General features: G+C 42.3%; 1 protein-coding gene across 1 annotated transcript; it reads left to right on the top strand.

Annotated features, from left to right (window-relative positions):
- Positions 1-11,532: 11,532 nt before the first annotated feature.
- LOC129724843 (uncharacterized) lies at positions 11,533-11,930 on the top strand. The gene is made up of 2 exons (XM_055680070.1): positions 11,533-11,722; positions 11,785-11,930. Exons 1-2 carry the CDS (start codon positions 11,533-11,535, stop codon positions 11,928-11,930), a joined length of 336 nt encoding a protein of 111 aa, XP_055536045.1.
- The last annotated feature ends 796 nt before the right edge of the window (positions 11,931-12,726 follow it).

Below are 12,726 nucleotides of genomic sequence, written 5' to 3'. Positions count from 1 at the left end.
CCTTTAGAAGGCGATTTCGGCCATTCTGAGCTTAATTTGGGATCATGTTCTTTTTCCGCCTTTTCTGGCCTTTGGAAGGCGATTTCGGCCATTCTGAGCTTAATTTGGGATCATTTTCTTTTTCCGCCTTTTCTGGCCTTTGGAAGGCGATTTCGGCCATTGTGAGCTTAATTTGGGATCATTTTCTTTTTTCGCCTTTTCTGGCCTTTAGAAGACGATTTCGGCCATTCTGAGCTTAATTTGGGATCATTTTCTTTTTCCGCCTTTTCTGGCCTTTGGAAGGCGATTTCGGCCATTCTGAGCTTAATTTGGGATCATTTTCTCTTTTCGCCTTTTCTGGCCTTTAGAAGGCGATTTTGGCCATTCTGAGCTTAATTTGGGATCATTTTCTATTTTGGCCTTTTCTGGCCTTTAGAAGGCGATTTCGGCCATTCTGAGCTTAATTTGGGATCATGTTCTTTTTCCGCCTTTTCTGGCCTTTGGAAGGCGATTTCGGCCATTCTGAGCTTAATTTGGGATCATTTTCTTTTTCCGCCTTTTCTGGCCTTTGGAAGGCGATTTCGGCCATTCTGAGCTTAATTTGGGATCATTTTCTCTTTTCGCCTTTTCTGGCCTTTAGAAGGCGATTTTGGCCATTCTGAGCTTAATTTGGGATCATTTTCTATTTTGGCCTTTTCTGGCCTTTAGAAGGCGATTTCGGCCATTCTGAGCTTAATTTGGGATCATGTTCTTTTTCCGCCTTTTCTGGCCTTTGGAAGGCGATTTCGGCCATTCTGAGCTTAATTTGGGATCATGTTCTTTTTCCGCCTTTTCTGGCCTTTGGAAGGCGATTTCGGCCATTGTGAGCTTAATTTGGGATCATTTTCTTTTTTCGCCTTTTCTGGCCTTTAGAAGACGATTTCGGCCATTCTGAGCTTAATTTGGGATCATTTTCTTTTTCCGCCTTTTCTGGCCTTTGGAAGGCGATTTCGGCCATTCTGAGCTTAATTTGGGATCATTTTCTCTTTTCGCCTTTTCTGGCCTTTAGAAGGCGATTTTGGCCATTCTGAGCTTAATTTGGGATCATTTTCTATTTTGGCCTTTTCTGGCCTTTAGAAGGCGATTTCGGCCATTCTGAGCTTAATTTGGGATCATGTTCTTTTTCCGCCTTTTCTGGCCTTTGGAAGGCGATTTCGGCCATTCTGAGCTTAATTTGGGATCATTTTCTTTTTCCGCCTTTTCTGGCCTTTGGAAGGCGATTTCGGCCATTCTGAGCTTAATTTGGGATCATTTTCTCTTTTCGCCTTTTCTGGCCTTTAGAAGGCGATTTTGGCCATTCTGAGCTTAATTTGGGATCATATTCTATTTTGGCCTTTTCTGGCCTTTAGAAGGCGATTTCGGCCATTCTGAGCTTAATTTGGGATCATGTTCTTTTTCCGCCTTTTCTGGCCTTTGGAAGGCGATTTTGGCCATTCTGAGCTTAATTTGGGATTATTTTCTTTTTTGGCCTTTTCTGGCCTTTAGAAGGCGATTTCGGCCATTCTGAGCTTAATTTGGGATCATGTTCTTTTTCCGCCTTTTCTGGCCTTTGGAAGGCGATTTCGGCCATTCTGAGCTTAATTTGGGATCATTTTCTTTTTTCGCCTTTTCTGGCCTTTAGAAGGCGATTTCGGCCATTCTGAGCTTAATTTGGGATTATTTTCTTTTTTGGCCTTTTCTGGCCTTTAGAAGGCGATTTCGGCCATTCTGAGCTTAATTTGGGATCATTTTCTTTTTCCGCCTTTTCTGGCCTTTGGAAGGCGATTTCGGCCATTCTGAGCTTAATTTGGGATCATTTGTTTTTTCCGCCTTTTCTGGCCTTTAGAAGACGATTTCGGCCATTCTGAGCTTAATTTGGGATCATTTTCTTTTTCCGCCTTTTCTGGCCTTTGGAAGGCGATTTCGGCCATTCTGAGCTTAATTTGGGATCATTTTCTCTTTTCGCCTTTTCTGGCCTTTAGAAGGCGGTTTTGGCCATTCTGAGCTTAATTTGGGATCATTTTCTATTTTGGCCTTTTCTGGCCTTTAGAAGACAATTTCGGCCATTCTGAGCTTAATTTGGGATTATTTTCTTTTTTGGCCTTTTCTGGCCTTTAGAAGGCGATTTCGGCCATTCTGAGCTTAATTTGGGATCATTTTCTTTTTCCGCCTTTTCTGGCCTTTGGAAGGCGATTTCGGCCATTCTGAGCTTAATTTGGGATCATTTTCTTTTTTCGCCTTTTCTGGCCTTTAGAAGGCGATTTCGGCCATTCTGAGCTTAATTTGGGATTATTTTCTATTTTGGCCTTTTCTGGCCTTTAGAAGGCGATTTTGGCCATTCTGAGCTTAATTTGGGATTGCGTCGTTTGGTAGGTTTCTGATTGCGGTTTCTGTTTGCAAGTTGGAATTATTAGTGGATTGCGAAAGCCTGTATCATGGGCGGAACAGCTTACTTTTAAGACACCATCGCTTTGCTATGTCTGTGCTTGATGTAGAGATTTCACGTTGGTAGTTTCAATAAATGGAAAAGCTTTTTTTTTTAGATATTTTTTGCCTGCAGAGTACCAATTTTCAAATGTTAAAATTGTTTTGGGCATGTAAATTATTTACCCAAAAATACTGGAATTACGATGAATCTGAACTAAAATGCCCGGTCCGATTATGATACATTTTTTGATCCGATCATGATTCACTCTTTTCCAATCATGATAATAACTCTATGATCAGATTGAACGATATGTTCGAAAAAATACACGTTGGATTTGCTACAAATTACTGTTTCTGTAAACAAGAAAGAAAGATTGTTTCGATAAACGTTGTTTGTTTGTGATTTAATTCAAAATTAAAAGTGAAAATGTGATATGAAACTCTATGTACCATGAAAATGCTCTAAATAGTTCCGAATAATATACATTACCATATAAGGATTTTAAAATCCTTTTCCCCGGCTAAAATTTTCGTGAAATTACCATCGTTTTTTGTTAACCGAAGCTCTTTCAGACTTCTTTTAATCTGTAGAGCGGCTAGACTGGACTAGAGCTCACGCGCGTCAGACGCCACAAATATAAAGTTGTTATAATAAGCTCACGCCACTGACAGAGAATCAATGTCTTGCTTCTATTCCATTTCCAAATGACGGCCTTGTGCTTTAAAATTCCTCGCCACTCTTGAACTTGGAATCCGTTTGCATGCGTAATCGCTGGAATTACAATAATTACCCTGTCCGTTTAGTCAAAGCCCTCGCCAGCGGTAATTTTTCTAGACCACCAGAGCCGGGCTTGCATCGCTAATGCCAATAATCAATCGTATCTTTGGCGTTCATATACACACGATAAAGGTATATAGGTACGTTGAGAGGCTCGTATTACTGTTGGAAAACCGAATGAACGCACGCAGCTAACAGTGCAATCTACGCCTATCTAACCGCTCTAGACTGCTGCACTGAACATAGGCTAAACAAATCATCCAAACTGACTTTCTTAGCGCTACTTTAAGGCAAAGCAAGAACTCCGCAAGATCAGACTCAGGTCTACTGGATTGGCGCGTGTGTCAAACCGCTTGTACCTACCAGACTTGATACCGTTCGATTACCGTACTTAATTTAAATAATTTCTATGCCAGCTAGTAATTTAAAACCAGCAGGGTCTCCTGTCCTGACTTGACCGCCATCGGCTGGGGCGCCAATTTTGTGCCAGGCTGGCTGTGCTGGTTGGAAAAATTAACACCAGCCAATGAATATGCGACAGGGGTCGGCTCATGTGCCGTTGAACGTGATTAGAGCGCTCGTGCCGCAAATTTGTAATTCAAATCGGTTCAATTTTCCCAAATCGGTAAAGCTCAAGGGCAACCGGAAGACCGGGAAACCAAGGGGTGTGCAATAGATGGCAACACAATCGTTCCCTATAGGTAGATTAAGAATAGTTTGATCTCCCCTTGCTGGCAGCTGAGAGAAAAAACGCAATTCACTTCAACTGCGTCTCTGTGACACGATTTTCTAACCTGTGATGATCTCATCCAACCGCGGTTCCAACAATGCTGACTGCCCCGTAAACTATCCGGTAGATAATGAATCTGGGCCGAGCCATGAAATACTGACACACACACTCGGGAACGGAGCAAATTTGGGCAACTTTTGGAGTCGGTAGGGTAAACTGGTTTGAATTGTTTTGGCTAAGAATGGAGCCGATACCAGCTCAGCGTTTGTCTACATTGGACTCATCCACCTGCTGCATCGCCGCACCGCCGTGTGATGGCAGGACGAATCACCATCGCCAATCGGAGGAAAAATAAAAACGCCCAATAACGATGCACTCAAATTTCATCTGCCTTGATGCCCCAGACTGGCAGCAGAGAGAATGCTTTTTACGTGCAAAAAATGCGCACGCCTTTCAGCAGCTTCGGTGATTATTTTGGAAAGGCTCGCACACGGGATGACTCTGGCGAAGATAATCGGCGATGGAATGTGAACGAACGTCTGGGTGAAGATTGAATGGTCTGATGACAGCTAATTAGACTTAGCGCACGGTCGGGTAATGGGAACTCGGAGCGAATTTACCATTTTACGAGGACCGTGGAAAAGGATGGAATTTCCTGGGATCTGTAGAAAAAAATGGTGTGTGCATTTTGATGCATGGCAGAATATTTCGGCGACTTCGTGTTCTGATTTATTATCAGATGTCATCGAATTATGATCATAATTAGCATTCTGCACGGTAATTTGCTTCGATGGAAGGCGTAAGCAATGCAGATTTTTTGTATTTTTTATGCTGTGCCTAAGTGAGAACTAATCTTACTCCCACGTGCATGTTCTAAACATTGGAATACTCTGCGATCCATCATATCCATTCCACAAAACAATCGATCAGTTTAGAATAAACACACTATCAAAGTTTGTCATTTTCCCTACCTGTATATGTGGGCAAGTCAGCGTCAACAGTGAAATGAAGAATATTTCACATGACTATACGAGTAAATCTCGGTTAAGAACCCACGACTGAAGGTAGACCTCCTGCGACTAGAACCTACGCATTTGATGCAGTTTCCCACAGGTAATTTAGTTTTGTAAGCCTTTACCTCTAGAGAGCCTATTGTTGTGCCACGTCTCATCACTCCCGAGGTCTGGAGAGTTTTTTTACGACCCCGCTGGAGTGAAAACACCTTCGTTTGGGTATCAATCTTATGCTAATGAGGGCATTTTAAACATTTTCGAAGGTCATAAGTCGTGTTTTATACACGTGCAACGTTTTTTTTCAATTCAGGAAACATTATCTGGTTAACATAACGTAGGATGGAGTTCCAGCCGGAAAAAATGCAGCAAATTGGATTTGAGTTCCGCCATGATCAAAGAAAAAATAAAAACAGTGGATGGCCATAACGGTCAGGCTTGGCTTTACTATTCGAAAAAAAAAACAGCTTTCATCGCAAAACTTTAAGGCAACTTCTTTTACACGAAATTCTGATTACCGAAATGCTGGCAGTCTTGATTGAAAACAAAGTGCTGTCATTGTGAATGCTTTTTGTTCTCCTTTGAGACTTGGCTGACTTCTATAAAAGTCTCCGTTATATTTTTTATTTTATATTTTTTTTCACGGTACAAATTTAGTATATTATCTGATCTACTTGTTTATTGTTAGAATTAAACTGTCTGGTAAAACTACATAAGTACTGCTTACGTGCCATGTTTTTAGTTTGAATGTTGTTACAAATACAATACATACAAAGATTGTTGTAAAATATTACCACTTTCATTTATGGTTCATTTTAACAATGTATATTTTTTTCAAATTAATGTTTTTCTACAATAAATACTTAAATTTTTCGTTTTATATTTTTTATATTTCTTTTTATTTCTATAGTTTTCGGAGAGAGGCTGGCATCACGGCTAACTAATAATACGTGCCCCGAAAGCTATCCGTTTAAGTTATTTATTTATAAGTGAATTAAGTGGCCAAACTTGTTAAAAAGTGTCAAGTTGTGATCTGTGATGCTTTGTCTAAGTGAGAAAAGTGAAGGTTTTGTGAAAAACACAGTGTTCTTTGCGTGTAAATAGTATTTTTTCCTCGAATTGCAATTGAAAATTGTAAGGCCAGCTAAGTTGCGTGAGTGTGAGTGCCTACTTTGTGCGTCGCGCTAACTAGCGGTTCGTTATTAACATGCGAAAATGGAATGCATGGCGGTGTGAGCGAAGAGAACAATAATATCTGGCGAGAGAGCGAAGAGATAAGTGTTGCGCTGTGCTTGTCGGCGTTTGTTTCGCTGGCATAGGCATAACCAAAATAAAACAGATGAGTATAAGTTTTTGTATCAAACATTTTAAGAATGCATAGGCTCTGTGTGTAGTGGTTTTTAGCGGGTTTAGGACTTTGCCAGAAGTGTAAGGCTACTGACATACTGAGGCGTCAATTGAAGCGAAGCGTTGAGCGTTTGAGAAGCGGAATAAACAGAAGCGTTGGGTGAAGCTTCCTATGACATACTGGAGCGAGCGTCGCAAATGCGTTGTGTTGTCATATTCCTAGATTCCAATAGCGGTTTTGTTTAAAGGAAATATGAATTCGTCCAATGAAGATTTTTTTGCTTCTTCAAGCACGGTAAATTACGTTTTTAGTAAACAGAGATTTTTTTATGAAATAAAATAATATTATTGAAGTGAGTTGCGCTACCGACGTAGTAAAAAAAATAAGAAATTCTTCTAAATTTTAAACCCGTTGACCCCGAGCAACGTTCAACTAGTTTATAATATCTGTTAGGATTTGAATAACCAATGAGAGCACAGCTAGTTACTCAGCGGCTTGCATTTTCGCGACCAAAAAAGTTCAGCATGCTAGATTTCTGGCCATTCAAATCAAAACTCAACAATATCAATCAATAATATCAGTGCTATTTTCCCGACGACCTGAAAAATTTTCCCGATAGTATTTTCTATCCTACTTTGTTTCTTTTTTAAGATTTAAGACCAAAGCAAATATTAAGTACCTGGCGATATCAGGTTTAGTCTGAACATGGATTTACTGCACAACCCTCTTCTAAACATTTTAACATTTTCTAAACGGAAATGTATTTATTTGCTTTTTTCAATTACCAAACCAAAACAAAGCAAATATAAAGCACCTGGCGATAAAAGATTTAGTCTGGATATGGTATTACCGCGTACATATACGCGCGTCAAAACACTACTCGTTCTGTTTCGCCGCCTCTATCGACGCGTCTTTGCCGCTCCAGTATGACCGGTTCGAGCGTTTCATATAGACGTTCGAAGAAGTAGCTCTGACGCTTTTGCGACGCTTTTTGCTTCGCTTCATTTGACGCCTCAGTATGTCATTATCCTAAATGTGTCATCTGTTGGGTGCACAAAGTGTGGTAGCTTTTCGGTTGCGGGTGGAGTTTTTTTTATATTTACAAACCAGCTTGTACGGTGCACTCTCACAGGTCAAAATTGGCAGTTTTACAATATAATTTCAAAATTTATCATTCGAGCATGACAATGCGGCATGCGATTGATGCATCGTCTACAATTGTGAGTCCTGGCAGGGCGGTGACATTTGATTCAGTTCTATGTTCGTGTTTTATGATTTTCCTAGCTTTTGGACAAATGTTGATATACATAAGTAACTTTTATTTAATTATGTTGAAATCGTTTTGGGCGTGAAAATAGTTCACGACAACTGAACTTTGATTGCAATTATTTTGGCATTTTTATAATAAACTTGGAACTCTGTTTTGTTTAATATGCTTATTTGCATTTTTTAAGTTTTTGGGCTATGAATGCATGGAACTTTGTCAGTTTTTATATTCAGTAGGTGTCTTTTGTGCGAAACGTCGTGTCGCGTATGCGTCGGTAGGAGAAAATGGAGCGGTCGTCCATAATGCCTCGGTGAAACGCATCATCGGCCCGGGTGAGTTTTGTTTATCTAGAGGTTTCCGGAGTGCAGTGGGCACGCTATTGTTTACTTCTGGGAGGTCAGCTTAGTTTCGCGCACGTTATTTTGACAGCGCTCAGTGTAACTATCTTAATACAGCGGTTTCGGAGCTCAATGACCATTACATCGTATAATGCTCGGGTGTGCCTTGTGGGTTTTTTTACTCGCTCTAACGGTTCTTTGAGCTGGTACCAGTAGTTTGCGTTCGGCGTGCGGTGCGTTTTACGAAATTCATTCGTTTCGAGGTAAATTTTAATAGTTCACGGGATGAAACGCGAAGTTTGGTGTGATACAGACTGTTAACGATTGGTTGCCGATGATACCTAGAAACTTCGATTCTCCTATATGCCGATACAGCGATCGTGATGCGGTTCTATTTATATCGTCTTCTGATGGCCGGTTGCGCAGAGACCGAGAAATATCCATATCGGGCGCGAATTTGTGTAGAAAAGATCGCACCATCAACCTCGATGGATCCAGATCAATTCCTTTCCACTAACACTAATTCCTTCCTTTGATACTTGTGGATGATGCAGAGGATTCCTCGGTCTCTAGTAGCAACAAGTATAAAACTAACACTCCCGATATCCCTTCCTCTATTGATCTGCATTGGGCGTGGCCAGCTACGTTATTGACCAGTGGAAAGAAAAATCACCAGGAATTGTACACTGAAAATGGCTTGCTACTCCTAGGCACCATTTTGACGGTTCTTTGTGCAATTTCAGCTGGTTCTGGTCAATCGCGGGCAACACACGGGCGATCAAATATGCTATGCTATGCTATGCTATGCTATGCTTCTTTTTATTTCTATAGTTTTCGTGATTTGCAGTGAATTTTTTTTGTCACGAATGAAAGTCTGTTTATCAACACCAACTCCTGGTTTCTGTAAAATAGCTTAAAGTGCTCAAATACCATTGAAAAGGAGTATTTCTGGAAAACGATACTGTCCTAAGGTCGAAAATAAGCCATCGGAAATCGACTCCGAACGGTATTTTGAAATCCAATATTGTTTAATGAGTAGTGAAATGTTATAAATGATTATACATTTCGAAATCGTTTACCTAGAACAACGCCTAATGCATTAAACTAGTGAGTGCCCACTCTACGTGAACGTGATTCTCCCACCCCGGTTTGGCGAATGTGGCGAATGTTCATACAATCCAATTTTTTTTTATGTAGGTATGAATGACCATCCACGGAGCGAGAAGGATTTTGGAATTCACGCGTTTTTCACGTCGTTTTATAGGCGGCATGGTTTTAATGGTTTTTTATTTGGTTATTTAAAGTGTTCGATAAGTTTATTTAATACAATACTATATACACTTCATATTCGGCCTGACTTTTTTAGATTTTTTCTTGATTTTTAGCTCGATTCGCAGGTAGAAATAATACTGCTATTGATTCTTTTTCGAAAATATTTTACAGAAATGATTAAAAACCTTTTTCGAATAAATATTTTTTGCACGGATTGCAGAATTCACGCGTTTTTTAAACAGATTTTTGAATTTACACAGTTTTTCTACGTGTAAAAATAGATTTTAGTGTATCAACCGGTGTTGGCATCGCATCGTCATGATGATGTGTACTGGTAGTGTAATGTTTTTCAGAGGGCTGCTAGCGTTGAAGCAGTGCAACTAGCAATAAATACTAGTGATTTTGGTACTGACTAGATCAATGAAACTTTTAACTGATTGAATCAATAACTATTAACAAGACGTAAGGTTTGTTGTTTAGTTGCTTTCAAATATGACTCTGGTTTTATTCATGTGTATTGGGTTCCATGCTACTGGCACCAGTGTCCATCATTTCTGTGGCAACAAGGCTTGCTTTTGACTGTTTCGGTTGCTAACGGTTTCAAGGGATGCGGTTTTTGAGCGCCCGTTCGCGATCGATCGTTGAGCGAAAAATTTGACGCGTGATGGTTTTTGAAGACAAGATACCCCACCCCCAGTTTCTTGACAGGGAGGGCTCCCATACAAATGATATTTCAGCCTAACTCAAGAACTAATCAAACAAATTTGACTTAGGAATGAATAGTCGATCATCGAATGAGGTTCAAAGAGTAATTGCGAATATGGAGAAGCAACTTACGGAAATGTCGAAGACGCAGGATCAACAGACGAGGACTCTAGAGGAACGGATTCGGGCGATGGAATTTTACAGAAGTCAATTGCATCAACCCGATTCGGATCCCAACGAAGTAAGCCAAACTCATCTGGCCGCGCGACACCCAGTGACAAAGGAACTGCCTATATTCTCGGGCAATCCGGGAGAGTGGCCTTTTTCAACTCGACGTACGAGACCACTACTAGGAAGGAAGTGTGGAGAAGATTTTCAGACTTCAGCGTAGAAACCGTCCGAAGTAAATTGCTGTATCCCGCGGGACTCGTAGGTGTCATCAAAACGTTGCGAGCGTTGTACGGTCGACCAGAAGTCATCGTCCACTCGCTAGTCTGTAAGATTCGCGAAATGCCAGCGCCAAAGACAGAGAAGTCCCAGTCCAGAACATGTGTGCGATGATCGTAGCCTGTGGACTGAAAGAACATCTTAACAACGTGGCACTTTTTCAAGAACTCGTCGAGAGACTGCCCCTGCCGTGAAGCTGAACTGGGCCAAATATCGTCAAACATTGATGGCGGTTAATATGGAGGACTTCAGCAAATGGATAGAGACGCTCGAGGAACCCGCTTGTATAGTAACGATTCCGTCAACGGTCAGGTCGTATGCTGGCATATCTGAGAGACGCGTACGGAAGGAGGAAGTTCACGTTCACCAGGTTGTGACAGAATTGTCGACCTCTACAGTGTTTCCCAAGAATGCGTCGAAGCCAGCAGCGTCAAAGCAATGGGCGGTTTGCCAAGGAGGGTGAGGCAGTGTGGAATTCAGAACTCGTCTAGGGTGGATAGTATTCGGGTTATGCTCAAAGACATCTCACCCAGCGACGAATTTCACAGTGCACCACAGCCTTCACGTGTGCCCATGATGCGAGCGAAGCGACGTCGATCTCCATAACATAGTGAAGGCGTACATGTTTTTGGACAGCATCGGAGTAACGAGTCCCGTCAAACCATTGTTATCCAAGGACGATGTGCTAGCGGAACAGCTACTGAAATCATGAACACATGAGAAAGGAAAACGGATGATCTGCTCTGGCGATGTGACGATGTTCGACTGCCTGATAGCAAACCAATGACAATGAAGCGACCAATCTGTTTGGAGGTGCGTAAGCAACGGGATCTTCTGTTGGCTGAGGCGTTTCAAAATCTGTTTCCGAGGACAGCGGAAGCGATAGTGATAGAGCATTACGTCGACGCTCTCGAGTGTAGAGGCGCAAGAAAAGGCGATACAGGTGGTGAAAGATGTCCGACACGTCTACGCGGAAGCAAGGTTCGAAATACGGAACTGGCTGTCGAATTCGAGTCGAGTAGTACAGGAGTTGAAAGCGACTCCCGGTGAAAAGAGTTTGAACCTTTCGAGTGTGATTGCGATGGAGAAAGTTTTCGTCTTGTGGTGGTGTACAGCGACCGATATGTTTACTTCAAAGTTATCCCTAAGAATCAACGAAGAACTACTGCGAGGTGACATCGTCCCAACAAAAAGGCAGATTTTTAACAGGCTGATGACCATTTACGATGCGCTGGGATTACTAGCGCACTTCCTTATGTTACTGATGATATTTCAGCAAGAAATTTGGCCTGAAGATACAGAAACCAGGGAATGTAGGTTGGAACAAGTCTATCTAGAGCGGGCAGCTAGAGAAACAGCAGGTTACGTGGCCTCCCACAAGTGGAATCGGTCAGCGTACCAAGGTGTTACCGAGTGACGACTAGCATAGGAGAGCAAAATGTCATTCACCTGCACGTGTTCGTAGATGCGTCGGAGAACGGCTTCGCTGCAGCCGCCTATCTGCGGTTCGAAGAAGAGGGTAAAGTGAAATGTGCGCTCATTCGCGCGAAGACAATAGTAGCCCCGTTACAATTCGTGCCGATTCCCAGACTAGAGCTACAAGCCACCTAGCAAACGACGCCATGGAGACTCACAAGATGAGGCCTACGCAGAGAGTTTTCTGGACGGACTTCCGATCACCGGAAATACAACCAGTTCGTAACAGTGCGAAACAGCGAGATGCTTGAGTTGACGGAGACAACGGAGGGGAACTGGGTCCTGGCGAAACTGAACGTCGCTGACGATGCGACGCAATGACAGAAATCGCCGGATCTTCCTCCTACCAGCCGCTGGTTCCGTGGCTCCGAGTTTCTGTGGGGGCCGAAGGAAGGATGGCCTGTCGTCGAGTCAAGGTTCGAACACACCGCAGAGAAGGAACGGTCTCATTTCGCCGAACGTGCTTTATTCCAAATGGGAAGACTTCTCTAACTGGAAGCGGCTTTTGCGACAAGTAGCCTTCGTTTAGCGATTTCCGTTGAGTTTCCGCCGGCAGCGGTCGAAGGAGCCCATGGCACCTGATCACTAACGCAAGAAGAACTGAAGAACGTGGAGTTATTCATCTTAAAATCGGTGCAAAACACTGAGTTCGCCTTAAAGAAAGCTCTGCTGCAGAAGTCGAAGCCGATACCGATGAGGAACGCTTTACCGAAGCATTGTGTCTGTCTGTCTGTCTGTCTGTCTGTCTGTCTGTCTGTCTGTCTGTCTGTCTGTCTGTCTGTCTGTCTGTCTGTCTGTCTGTCTGTCTGTCTGTCTGTCTGTCTGTCTGTCTGTCTGTCTGTCTGTCTGTCTGTCTGTCTGTCTGTCTGTCTGTCTGTCTGTCTGTCTGTCTGTCTGTCTGTCTGTCTGTCTGTCTGTCTGTCTGTCTGTC

This window comes from Wyeomyia smithii, chromosome 2 (genome assembly GCF_029784165.1).
Source record: "Wyeomyia smithii strain HCP4-BCI-WySm-NY-G18 chromosome 2, ASM2978416v1, whole genome shotgun sequence".
NCBI classification, from domain to species: domain Eukaryota; kingdom Metazoa; phylum Arthropoda; class Insecta; order Diptera; family Culicidae; genus Wyeomyia; species Wyeomyia smithii.
This window is presented reverse-complemented; position numbering and strand designations above follow the sequence as displayed.

Bases quoted from the DNA above. Each gene is read 5' to 3' on its own strand.
- LOC129724843 (XM_055680070.1), top strand. From the start codon at position 11,533: ATGACCATTTACGATGCGCTGGGATTACTAGCGCACTTCCTTATGTTA. The intron at 11,723-11,784 runs GTGTTACCGAGT...ACGTGTTCGTAG, and splicing joins GAATCGGTCAGCGTACCAAG to ATGCGTCGGAGAACGGCTTC.